Below are 14,285 nucleotides of genomic sequence, written 5' to 3' on the forward strand. Positions count from 1 at the left end.
ATTTTTTTAACCGTAAGTATTTACCGGTTAAAAATCTTATCGGTTGACTGGTTTACCATGGACATCCCTTATATACTGTATGTATATCATACATTGTATGTTTTTTTTGTGTTATCCCAGTTAGGTTTATTATTAATTTTTTATCATTTAATATTACTTTTAATAGTTCCGGGACGTTGGAGCAATAACCTGGTGTTTTGACACTGCAGTCTGCACTGTGAATTTGAAGTAATGTTCAGTTTTTGAATAAAGATGCGGTATTTACAAATGTTTATTTTTTTTTATCCGATTCATCGATTAATTGAAAAAATAATCGACCGATTAATCGATTATGAAAATAATCGTTAGTTGCAGCCCTAGATGACTTGAATAAAGGTAAAACTAATTGTGTTGTCTGAAAACACTTCAGACTCACAACAAACTAAAATAATGTGCAAGATATGTCACGCGCGGACACGCGAGTCACGTAACATACGCGACCACGAGAGAGAGAGAGAGACACAGAGAGAGAAGGCATATACGACCTGATCTGCACTTCTAAACATCCCGACCAATTTGTTTATTCACTTTAAGTCGAATCATAGTGGTCTATGACAAAGCAATCAATGACTAAAAAACACAGGAGGTTTAAAGCTCCTTGACTCCTGCCACCACAACTGTCAACACTACAATGCAACTGCCTATCCACCCTGCTCCTTGACATAAATAAATCATACCCTTACATTTAATGCTATCAAAAGACCCTATCAACACCATTTACAACTGGTTATTTTTATTTTGACATATTTATTTTATTCAATTATTAAGAATATGTTTCACTTATTTAGCCTATTTCTATTCTCCCTGTTTTCAGTTCAATTAGGCCTTTGTTTAAAGTCCAAAGTCATGGTCTTATTAGAAATAAACCTTGTTAAAAGTAAAATAAATGCATAATGTTCTTAAATCAATGATTAACTGTCTTTAATAATTGTGATTACTCAAAATAATCATGATTATGATTTTTTCATAATCAAGCAGCCCTACCTTCTTGCAATTTCCATGGTTTAGATCAATTAGAAACAATTAAAGTATTAAATAGGTAGGCCTAGTCATTATTAGTATTTTGACTTCATATCTACAGGTTGTTTATTGTGATTTCATAAGCGTCAGTGAGCTCCATGGTAACGCAGTGATTGACAGGCTGACTGAAATGCTCTGTATCTGGACAGAAACTGCCCTCTCCCAACCCCACACCCTCTTAAAATACACAAACTGTTTGCCTTTACTGTTGCACATAGTCGCGACCCCAAAAAAAGTTGGTCGCGTACTGACCCCCCAAAGGCCCATTCTGAGCCAGGAAAAACCCTGCGTTAATGGCTTTACTTTGATCCGACTGTACACTTAAACTGGGTGCATCAGACACGTGAATGCCAAATTACAACAAAAGCACCTGTAGCATTGGCTGCACCATGATAGCCCTCACACTGACTAATACATTTGATTTTGAATTATAAAATTGAATAAGGCTACCTGGGCGGTTTTCAATCTACCTAAGCCGCGTTTCCACCGCAGGAACTAGGAACCTTTGCAGGAACTACGCATGTTTCCATCGCAGGAACTATAACCTCTCTGGGACTTCAGGTCCAGGTGGACACACACACATCCATTGTGGCCCAGGAACTATGTCATTGACGTATAAGGGTTTTCAACAAGCTAATTTCAAAAAATAAGAATCTTTTGCAATTGTTCAAACAATAAGAATGTTGTGTACTGATAAATTCATATCAAAATTTTAGATTAAGTTATTTTTAGGGCTGGCCCGAATGCCATTTTTCAGGCTTTGAATATTCGTTGGTTTTTCCGAGCGAATATTCGTTCCAGAAAAACACACCATCAAAAACAACATAAAAAAAAAAAATTAATAAAAAAATAAAAAAAAACGTTAATCCCTATATACTCCCTGGAACCGTTTTTGACAGTATCTGCATATTTTGTTGAAGATTTACGCGCTCGGAGGTGAAGTAATGGATGCGCTATGACACTTAGTGATGTAATATCCTCCTAAATGAGCAATACTACTACTACTACTACTACTACTACAATATTACTAACTTTTATATCCAAATATAAAATTATTTGATGACATTACAGTGTTTTCCGCAGGATTTTTTTCAGCCGCGGTGCTGTGGTCCCCGAACCCTCTAGGGGGGTCCGGATGCATGCCCCCCCGGCCAAATTTTTTTTGTACCCTGTACATTGGAATCAATGAATCTGGTGCACTTTGAGAGGAGAATATGCACTTAAATCCTATTCACACAGTCCTGTGTATTACTGTAGATAGGATTATTGGTGTTGTAACTTTGCCTTTTGTGTCTTACAGATTTTGACATTTTTGTATAGAAATTAATATTTAAACAAAAAAATGCCACAACTCAAAAATAATTTGCACAATTTTATTTACAGATTTTTGCCTAATGCTTAAACACTAAAAGTGGTTGCTATGCCCAAAGCATCACAACCTCTAACTTTGGTGACCATGCCCAAAACACAAGCACCAACCCCACAAACACAAAAAGTGCTTTGCACTGTGTTTGAAATTCTCCAACACACTTCTTTCAAAACACTACACACTATTTTTTACACAAGACACATTGTTCAAAAATGAAATCTCCTGCAATCATGGGCAAAACACCTCTCAGGATCTACCACTGCACCCTCTCTCTCTTGTTCTCCTTGCTTCTCTGTCACTTCTCTTTCCTCCCTTACTTGTTCTACCTGTATTTTCTGTAATAAACTTGAGCACTTAAACAACAAGTAAGAAATGCTAGAAATCTTATTTGTTTCCTTCAAATTACCCTATATACATGTACTTGTAATGTTCAAATAATATCACCTAGCATTATGCATTCAAATCCAAAAGAAAATTCTCATTAGCTTGAAAGTTTGCTTCCCTAATTTGCTTCACTAACCTCAGCTCCTCCATTGTCCCCGTCTGCCTTTCTTTTTCACCCAGCTTTTTAGACTCATCTGCAAATGTAATATATATTATTTAACTATGTATATATACATTGTGCACAGTGCATCCCTTAAGAGCTTGTACCAGCCTTTTAAACTCTGAGCCCTAAGCCATTTTTGAGATGTTTTGGTTTGCCTGGATTTAAGATTGCATTCATCACCCCTATAATGCATAGCTGTCAAGCTATCATTTATTTGGGCCACAACCTGGACTATAAGAATATGTGTGCTGCAGTGATGTCGTTTGAATGTAGGAAATGATCAATTAGACAGTAAAAAAGCTAAAAATATCTCACAATTATTTATTGATATGACACAAAAAGGCACATTGATTAAGCTTGTTATTGCTTAAAACACTTCTTCTTAGTCTTGGGAGTCAAAAAGTGATGAGAAAATTCTAAAATAAATATAAATTATACATAATAGAAACTATTCATAATCTTTTAAAAAGTCCATAGGCTTTTTCCCTGCATTTATGCTAATGACCACATGCTTACAGGCGATTAGCATAAATCCCTAACTAAAATACGCGATGAAAACGGATTTTATATGGCAATAAAGAACAACATCGGATCTAACAGTTCCCGAAAATACCTAAGCTACAAGCTCCTGACTGGATATAAGCTCCTGTAAAGGCTATGAGTGATCCAAAAAGAGCGACCACACACACACACACACACACACACACACTAGTCTACTGGAGGTTACGGTTTATAGCCTAGATAAAATAAAATTACGATAGGGCTCAGAGGGTTTTTAACACTGGAGGTCATGTAGCGACACATTTTAGCAACTTACTCTCTCTCTCTCTCTCTCTCTCTCTCTCTTTCCTTCTTTCTTCGTGTAGAAAAGGCCCCAAAGTTATAGGTTACAGTGTTTAATACTTCTTACAGTGTGTTAAGTTGTGTTTTGTTTAGTGTGGGTAGCTGTCAGTTAGGGCCGTGACGTCAGTCGGCTGGAGAGTCTTTTTAGTAGTTTCCTTTCTCCTCTCGCTCGGTCAGATGTGCGAGCGTGCATGTAGCGATCATTCTACAGTTTGTACAACATGTTTGTTTTGAGTTGTGGAATCACCCGTGTGTGAGTAAGATTGCTGTTCTAAGTTATAGTTTTATGCATGTTTTAACGGCTGCGATTCGCGGGTCGCAATAACAGCTGTTCCAACGTCTCATCAGGAGCGGAGTTAAACCCTTTCTTCTTTTCCCGCGATGTGTGTGCTGCTGTGTCTGTGAAAGAGAAGAAAATAAAAAGCGGATAAACCCAACTCCTCCTCTCCTAGTCTCATGCTCATAGTCTGACGTTTTTGGCCATAAGTGGTGTTCTGGCCGACACCTCTGAAGTGAAACCAGTGATGCAAGCAAATCAGCGCGGTAAGCTACATTCACCAGTTTCCTCCGCTACACTTCGCTCTTCCGCTTCACTCGCTGCTGGAATCAATGTAACTTTGCAACCGTGTAGGCTACTACTGCCAACAACTGCCACACTCGCTGTTAGGTTATTCTTCTTCTTAGATGTTGGCTACGTGATGATGTGTTGATTACGTTACGCGCTGCCCATTTTCTAAAAGGAGCTATGTACAAAAAAAAATAGAAAATGCGGAGGAGAAGGATTTTTATAGAAGCGGCGGCGGAGCGCCGCTGCTGAGTGAACGTGCGGGAAACGCTGCATTATATTGCAGTACTAGCTTCTTGCAAAAAAAAATGTTGAAAAAAAAAAAAAAAAAACGAAGCTCCGAATACTAATTTTCCGAACGAGTATTCGAATAATTCGGGCCAGCCCTAGTTATTTTAGTGCTTTTTCATGTATATGATTGGGTCATGGCCTTCAAAAGTGTCATGTGGTGCGACTGTGATTTAACTTGAAATAATGAATTTCCAAAACATGCTTCATATTTATTTTACCAGTTGATTAGTAATAAACAATTTTAGAAATTTGCATTTCTTTTGAGATTTTGTAACAAATTATACCATAATTATTTTCTTTAATATCCAAGCTGCCTACGTAAATGCAGTCAGCAGACTTGTTTTATATGCATAAAACTGATATAAATGTTTAATGAATATACCATACACTTGAGCATACTGTATAAGTGATTACCATTTCACCCACAAAAATGGCATATTTTATTTTTAATTGAATACAATTATTACTATTACTGGTCGCACCGGATGATGATTGGTCGCACCAAATGACATAAATACCTCATGATTGAAAATATATATAAAATAGGTCAATAAACAATACATTTCATACAAAAACATTGATTCAAACCAGATTTTATTAAACTTCCACAGAATTTTCATGAAGAAATATTTCATAAACATTACATTTACAGAAAAATTTTAAGCAACAAAACAAACATATAAAGGTGATTCAGCAACTCTCGAGAATGCTTGTCAAGTCCCTTTAGTTTCAAAGTCTGTGAATATCTCCTCACGAGCCACTACCTGTCACTACTATGTGTACGCTGAAAATAAATCTGGTGTTAATTCACAGCCTAGGCTCCGTAAACTGGTATGTAACCAGCAGCAATGCTATCGATATAGGCTAAGCTACAGATCGGCTTATACTTTAGCTTTGACAAGTACTTGGCTTCAACACCAAATTAAGTGTTGACATGCTTATTGTCACACTAGCTAGTAGCAGGGTTCAACATAACTTTTTTTTCCTACTGGCCCGTCGGGCCAGTGGATCCGAGTTTTACTGGCCCCTTGTATATTTTCACTGGCCCTGCACACACTTTTTTTTTCTTCATAATTTAGTGTCAATAATTATAATACCTGTATTAGAAAAATAAAGAAAGATAACCAGATCTAAAGGGAATATCTATTCTGTAACAGTATAGATATTCCCTTTAGATTTGGTTATTTTTCTTTTAGTTAATTATATGAAATGTTGATATTGCTCATACACATAATATAAAACCAGGCAAACATATTGAATTAGAAGCCTACAACTAAAAGTATGTTGAAAGAGTCGGCCAGTATTTTAAAGTCCAGTAGTTTGATGGTTGTTTTTATTCTTGAATTTGGGCAGTTTAATGAATAGTTCACTTGCAGAAGTCATGATCCAACATAAAAAAAAAATAAGAGATGAAGGTCTGATCATTCTTTGTGGTGTGGTAGGCTGTTTTTATTACTTTCTCTATATGCATTAGGGATGTGAATGTGTCGACCGAATGACCGGTTTTCCACTTGCGCTCAAGTTGACTTTAAAAATAGAATAGAAATCCGAAAATCAGTGGTTTATGCCGTTTTTTTAATGGGAGATTTCACCGTGTATGTTCACGTCTGGTCGTGAGCGCGCTGCAGGTATGTCACTTCTCCATGAAGTGTCAGCTTCACATAAGAGTCCGGTGTGGGACCATTTTTTCAAACTATTGATAAAAAACAATGCAGTGCAAAATATGCAGCATAAGTTAAACGCTCGTCTAAGACTATGACGTTAAATCACCTTAGAAACACACAATGCCTTCGTCCGATCACAGCAGCGTTTCACCGTGTGATCTCGCCAGCGAGTGAGCCGCCGCGCAGATGAACTGTGGTTTGTGGCTAAAATAATAACCGGGGATATTCTCCCCGTTAGCGATTTCAATGGGAAAGACTTCCGCGATCTGATTGAATGTCTCGAGCCTGAAAACACAGTGCCAAACTGCGCGACTATAGGAACTGTACAGTGAGCGGAGTCCCTCCGTTCGTTTCTGTCTACAACCGACACAATCACCGGAGACGCATTCACAGCGTTTAAATAACGCCTCTCATTTGTATTACCATTGGGGCTTGGATGAAAATACTGTAACATTACGGCGGCAGATAAAGGAAAAGCGCAGTTATAATTTTCTGCACCTCAACCTCTGCTGTGGGAAGAAAGAAAGGGGGCAAAGCAAGTCGATTGATTTGTCGACTCAGGCGGACAGTAGGCAGCTCTGCCAACGGAGCGAGAGTGCACCCGCTTGTTGCCCCGCCTGTCAAAACACCCACGCATCGGTGTCCACTGGCCTTTCATTAAAAAATATATTTTATATTAGGTTTATTATATTGAGTCTTAAATAAACACTGCTTTCATTCCGACTCTCAACGCGCATTTCAATGAACCATGATGTAGTCTACAAAAAGATACTGAACTGTGATTGGCCAGTCACTGGCCCGGGCGGGACAGTGACTGGCCAATCAACTTGCCCTGCATATGATTTTACTGGCCCCGGGCCATCGGGCTATACGTTATGTCGAACCCTGTAGTAGACTACCACAAAAACACATGCAACCCCTAGCTACGGTTGGTCGGAACCCCTTTGTTTACATAACAGCCTACAGGGCTGTACAGTGCGACAGTTTTGATCGCATTTGCTACTGAAATTGATCACGTGCGATGATGAATACAAGTACACTCGCACCGTGCTAATGAGCAGATGCTGTCTCTTTGAAACACAGAGGAGCGCTGCACAACACTGCTTAGAGGACTCTACATTAACACTCCAAATTCGGGTAAATGAGTCTTAGGCAAGTAAGTTATTGAGTCCACCCTCCACTTTGGCTGGTGAAAGATGTGTGCTCGGGACCTGTGGAGCGGCGATTCTAGCGTCTAATAAACTTCACCAACGGTAATAACCGGAAGGAGACGGCACATTACCGCAGTTAAGTTAGCGCGTGTGCAAACAGAACATTTCCTGTGTGCCTTCACATTAAAAGCATGTTACTAGCCAAACGTCAGTTTACTTTTTTGAAGCCTGTAAGAACAGGAAGTTCGCGCTTCTCAGCCCTGCAGTGCGCTAGCTTGAAAGGCAACTCATTCAGCTGCAGAGCTGAAATAACTGCTAAGCCACTGAAGAACAACTCCCAACACATTCACAACAACCTATTTAACTTATCCTAAATTGTACCAATATGTATACTTAATTATTTAATAGGCTATATGTTTTAAATTTAGGTTTTAATTAACAGAAGGACATTTACCAAAAATGTTTATTATTATGAATATAATAATGATATGTATATACAAAAAATATATAGATATTCATTTTATGGGGAGAAATAATTCTGAATCAGCAAAAAATTGCAATTGGCAGATTATATTCTTTTGTCTAAATTACAATCAGTGCACCCCTATTAATTTTTCTACAATTATTACTGCACACACTAGGATATGACATTAATTGAGAATTTCAAATGAGGCCAAGATGACAGGCTAAAAGGTAATTAGAGCGAAATGCATGGGTTAAGGTTATGCAAGTTTTCGATCATACTTTGTGTGCTACTGAATTTATTTTTGTGCTACTGATTTTTTTTGCTTGCTAGCACCAGTGCTACCACCTAAAAAAATAAGCGTACAGCCCTGGCCGTACACAGTACACATCCATGTATAAACAAGTAATTTAACTTGACAGTAGTAATCATGTCGATGATGGGTTTATGGAACGTCCTTCTCCTCCTCGCAAGGTACTCGACTCATGCTGTAGATAAAGGATTAAAGGGGAAGTCAGCGATTCTGGAGAACGCTTGTCAAAATCACTTTTGTCAGAATAAGTGAATATCTCCTCACACTACCTGTCCATACTGTGTGCGTTAAAAAAAATCTGGTGTTAATGTACAGCCTAGACTCTGTAAACTGGTATGTAAACAGAGTTGCCCACCATAGCTAGCAACATGCCCATTTACTGAGCCTAGGCTGTGTATTTTTTTTCAGTGAGCACACACAGTAAACACAGGTAGCAGCAGATCATGAGGAGATATTCACTGATTTGGTCAAAATGGGATTTTTACAATAAGCTTTCTCCAGTGTCGCTGACATCCACCTTTAACATGCTGCCTATGTTGACAGATTTAACTTTGTTTGGCAGTGGCATCTAGTAGAAAACATTAAAACTGTTAGAAATACATATGTTAATAATAAATGCATAATTATGAAAGTGAATTATGTAGTTATGTCTACATAAGCCATTTTTTCCTGAAATGTTAGAAAATTGATCTCAGATTGCATAAAAGTATTTTAATAATATTATTAAAAAAAGTACTTAATGCATGTGAATCATCAACTATATATATAAATACAAAAACTATCTAGGACGTATTTCTATCATGGAAAGCACTTAACAATGGTCGCACCATATGATATTTGGTCGCGCCGCATGATTTTTTCAAGTTCAATCAGAATTTACAGGCACAGAATGGGCCACCTAAAGAAAACAAGCTAGCTTTCAACAATAGGTCACCAAGACATTTATAATAAAAGTATATATTTGTAGAAATAACTTAATATTTATTGTTTTTTTGCGGTCGTACCACATGACATTAAAAAGTGGACACTTCATACCAGCCGTTATAAAGGTTATTTTTTCCAAATTTAAAAGTGAGCTACAAACCTGTTTGCAGCTTCCATGGGTCCTTGGTAAATTGGCATATGATGCAACTTCCTGTCTTTGAATGGATTTCAACATAAAAGTGGTTGTTCTTGATGGTCGCACCACATTATATTTCATAAAATGGACAACTTGGTACAAAGTTTGTTTGTATATAATGATGGAAATGCAAATGCTTTGCAATTTTGCACAGAACTACAACACATTTAGGAGATCATGCCAAATAGGGCAGACTAATAATTAAATACATTCAGAGTAATGTCAAAGAAGTTTTAAAAACAGAAAATCATTGTGGACGGTCGCACCACATGATTTTGACACTTTGGATAACAGAAAATTGCAAATGACTAATGTTTTTTGAAAAGTTTAAGTGAGCACATATATGGTCAATATGCCACAAATATATGGTATATGTTTATGTATTTGAATAATTTTTCAATTTCAAAAGAATGCAGGAGTACAGAAAATGAAGGCGTCACGTCTTTGACCCAATGTGGTCGAGGAGTTCCTGGAACTCAAAGTTCCTGGTAGTTTTGGTGGAAACGCGGCTTGTGTGGGAAACACTGCTTGTTTTACTGATATGTAAAATATAGGGATTAGGGCTGTCAAAAGTATCGCGTTAACGCAAGGTGATTCATTTCTGGAATTAATACGTTAATTTTTTTTATCGCAATTAACGCATGTACAGAATGATCCGCCCCGTACATCCCACCGGCTCTGTACTACAAGGCAAGGCAAGGCAATTTTATTTATAGAGCACATTTCAGGCACAGGGCCACTCAAGGTGCTTCACAGGGTTAAAATCAAATAAAGAATACAAATACAAAAAAAAAAGGAACAAATTTAAAACATTTAAAACAACTTACAGCCACTCAAACGTTGCGGCTGGCCCAGGATCAGTAGCTGCGCGCAGCCAAACATAACAGCACGCTAGCCCATGCCGTGTTTTAAACTGCTAACGGTCACGTTTGTGTCGGGGGCATAGATAGTATATAAAATCAACTGCCGCGGTTGATGTCGGGAGCAACAGGAGGAGAAACATTGTCCGCTCTGTTCAGAGCCCGCGATGACACAAACGTCTGCAGTTTTCAGAGGTGTGTGTGAGTAGACACAAATGAACAGTCCCCTAGGACACACGCACGCACGCACGCACGCACGCACGCACACACACACACACACACACAGAGTAATCAAGTTGTATTCAAGAATGCACAACCTATAGATTCACCAAATAAATGCTATTATATAGCCTATATTTGCCCAAAGACATAGTAAAGAGACAGACCAATTGAATTATGGTGTGGTAGGTATATATTTTTGTTTGATTTAAATTTATTTTCAGTATTAAAACCATCATTTGGATTTTCAATTAATAAAAATTCTAATTTTAAATATACATCCACCTTCTGTCCTTGAACTTTCCGTTCGTACAACAATATACAGAGAAAATTCAAATTTTTCGGGCATATTTCGAATGGTAAAATTAATCGTGATTAATCCACAGAATCCTGTGATTAATCTGATTAAAAATTTTAATCGTTTGACAGCCCTAATAGGGATGTAACGATTCACACAACTTACGATAAGGGATGCATGCATGTAGTGACTAATTTCCCCAACGTTTTAAACGGAAGTTTAAATTTAGACTAGTCTATAAACAAGAAAACACAAAAAAATTAAATATTTTTTAAATGTGAACATTTAAAAAATAAGAGTAACTGACTGCACTTACTCTTGCAGTTAAACCTCAAAATACAAATAAAAGCCAAAATCCGCTTATTGCTGCTTGCAGCTGTATTTCTAGTTGTAAACCAATGTCAACACCTGTCTGACTTCATCACACCTGCACCACTGTGCTAACATGGGGCTTAGCATGTTTTCTTATATTCACATGCACAACACACTCAATTGGAGTGATACCAACAAGTTGTGACTGGAAAGCTAACCATTGACCTTTTTCATATGTATTACCCTACCAGTCAGCAGCCCACTGCCGGGGTAGCATACACGCATCCCACCACAGTGGCCAGTTACACGGTTCATCAAGCACCTGTGGCAGCACACAGCGTGGCAGCAGCCTATGCTCCCACTGCAGCTGTAGCTAGGCCAGCCCCTGTTGGCGTGGCAGCTGCTACTGCTGCAGCTTATGGAGGATACCAGCCAGCCCATGCTGCCTCTGAATACGGGTACCCTCAGCGCCAGCCTGAAGTCCCTCCACCACCACCACCCGTCACCTCACAGAACTACCAGGTAAATCACAAATGTTTCCTTTTCCAGGCTGTATTCACAAATATCTTGGTTTTAAAGGACATATTTCTTTATTATGATCACATTGTTTGTGGTCGCCCTGTGTCTGCATGTTTATTTTTGAGGGTGTGAGGTTTTCATAATCTTTGGAGGATCAGGATAGAAAATCAATTAGCTTACTACCAACAGCAACACTGACTGCAGGGATGATTTTCTCCTCCATTGTAACAGCCTCCGATTTGTTTCGTGTTTGTCGTGGCGTAGATAAATGTTTAGACATGTCCAGAAATGGCAGAATTTCTGACTATACTAAATTATCACATAGCGTGGTGGTGACTATTCCTTACAACAGAAATTCTGCTTTTATCCACTAGTTATAGATAGTAAAGACATGTGAACAGGAAAAGCCAGGGTTTTAACAGCATTCAAGCGCTTTGTATAGCTGAGTATATTATTATTATTATTATGATTATTATTATTATTATTATTCTTTCCTCTGCAGGACTCTTACTCCTATGTCCGGTCCACAGCTCCTGCTGTAGCTTATGACAGTAAACAATACTACCAACAGGCCAATGCTACAGCGGCTGTTGCACAGCCACAACCCAGTGTGGCAGATTCCTACTACCAGACAGGTATGCTACATATTCATTAATTTTCATTCACTCTTACCCCTTTTAATCAACAGACGTGCACATACAAATTTTATTCTCGCATGTTCTTCCGACATTGGAGCCATTCACATTCATATGCCATTACAATGCCTATAGAAAGTCATCATACCCTTTTAGAATGGTCACTTTTTTTGCTTTACAGCCTGAAAAATTTCCCGCTTTATTTACACATTTTGACTACACCATTCATTCCTAGCACCGGACAGGAGGGTGTTATTTGTTAAGCTGGTATTGGTGGCTGCTATTGCATCTAGGGTACGCACCATCTCTACCATTGTGTCCTTGAGTAAGACACTTAACCCAAAACTGCTCCAGGGGCCCTGCGCTATGACCCCCTCCAAAGTGCAGGCATGCAAACTCGTCACCTTTCGGCGAAATTCGCCGTTTTGGAAACGAAATTGGCCATCTATGTGATTCCTGGAGATCCGTTGAGACATTTTTTTTGGAGGGGAGGGGAGGGGAGGGGGGGGGGATGACGCTCCGAGTCATCGGAGCGTTCAAGTAGCCGCAGCCGCAGTACTATTATTTTACCGTGTTAATGTGCCTACTAGTGTTGCCACCCGTCCCGTTTTTCCCAGAATTGTTCTCTTTTTTCACCAGCTGTCCCGGGAAAAAATAAATCTCTCCCGGGACACAATTAGTCCCGTTCTTTGGGGGGAAATGCCAAAGCCTCATTTGATTTCCTTCGTTCAGTAGTTAAGGCCGTTTCACACGGGCCGAGGCGTTTGTTGCGCCAACTATTGCATTCTCAATGGAGAGGCGAGCGGGGCCGGGCAGAGAGAAAGCGCAGTGTTCCGTCGTCAGGCGGCACGACAAGCGGGCAGGGGCGGTCTCAACGATCTTGGGGCCCGTTTCAAGACCCAGTGTGGGGCCCCCCCACTTTAAAAAAAAAAATAATGCTTGTGCATGCTCCCCGCGAAAATAGAAAAAAAAGATTGTGGAAACCATTTGGTTCATAGACGGATTATGAGATAATGGGCCCAGACTCTTAAAGCCCCCCCTCCCCCTCCCCCACTCCTCCCTATCCCTATTCAACAGATAAAGGGTGGATAGCTACTTTTTATGAACAGTATAGAATTTACACATAGAAAGCGTATTACTGTATGTGTGAGGGGGCCTTCAAGGCCCCTCATGAAGCCCCTAAGACAGAGCTAATAATGCTTTAGTTTTGCACTTGCTTTTCTATTATTCGCCTACTAGTTGAGGGACCCATGAAGATTTATTTCCTTATTTTAGGTGATTCCTTTTTGGACCCTGTCAGGGTTCAACATAACTTTTTTTTCCTACTGACCCGCCGGGCCAGTGGATCCGAGTTTTACTGGCCCCTTGTATATTTTCACTGGCCCTGCACACACTTTTTTTTTCTTCATAATTTAGTGTCAATAATTATAATACCTGTATTAGAAAAATAAAGAAAGATAACCAGATCTAAAGGGAATATCTATACTGTAACAGTATATATATTCCCTTTAGATTTGGTTATCTTTCTTATAGTTAATTATATGAAATGTTGATATTGCTCATACACATAATATAAAAACCAGGCAAACATATTGAATTAGAAGCCTACAACTGAAAGTATGTTGAAAGAGTCGGCCAGTATTTTAAAGTCCAGTAGTTTGATGGTTGTTTGTATTCTTGAATTTGGGCAGTTTAATGAATAGTTCACCTGCAGAAGTCATGTTCAAACATAAAAAAAAAATAAGATATGAAGGTCTGATCATTCTTTGTAGTGTGGTAGGCTGTTTTTATTACTTTCTCTATATGCATTAGGGATGTGAATGTGTCGACCGAATGACCGGTTTTCCACTTGCGCTCAAGTTGACTTTAAAAATAGAATAGAAATCCGAAAATCAGTGGGTTATGCCGTTTTTTTAAATGGGAGATTTCACCGTGTATGTGAGTTCACGTCTGGTCGTGAGCGCGCTGCAGGAGTGTCACTTCTCCATGAAGTGGCAGCTTCACATAAGAGTCCGGTGTGGGACCATTTTTTCAAACTATTGATAAAAAACAATGCA

At 38.9% G+C, this 14,285-nt stretch overlaps 1 protein-coding gene across 2 annotated transcripts in view; it reads left to right on the top strand.

The window, feature by feature from the left end:
- Window positions 1-14,285, top strand: part of zfr (zinc finger RNA binding protein) — a 90,128-nt gene that overhangs the window by 3,998 nt on the left and 71,845 nt on the right. For both annotated transcript variants that reach the window (XR_013845277.1, XM_080044572.1), the window contains exons 3-4: window positions 11,326-11,596; window positions 12,096-12,228. Coding sequence is in view for 1 of the 2 variants with exons in the window: in XM_080044572.1 (XP_079900698.1) it covers window positions 11,326-11,596; window positions 12,096-12,228 (404 nt within the window). In the remaining variant the exon portion in view is untranslated. The remainder of the gene's footprint in view (window positions 1-11,325; window positions 11,597-12,095; window positions 12,229-14,285) is intronic.

The sequence above is a fragment of the Ammodytes marinus genome (assembly GCF_949987685.1).
Source record: "Ammodytes marinus genome assembly, chromosome: 2".
Taxonomy (NCBI): Eukaryota; Metazoa; Chordata; class Actinopteri; order Uranoscopiformes; family Ammodytidae; genus Ammodytes; species Ammodytes marinus.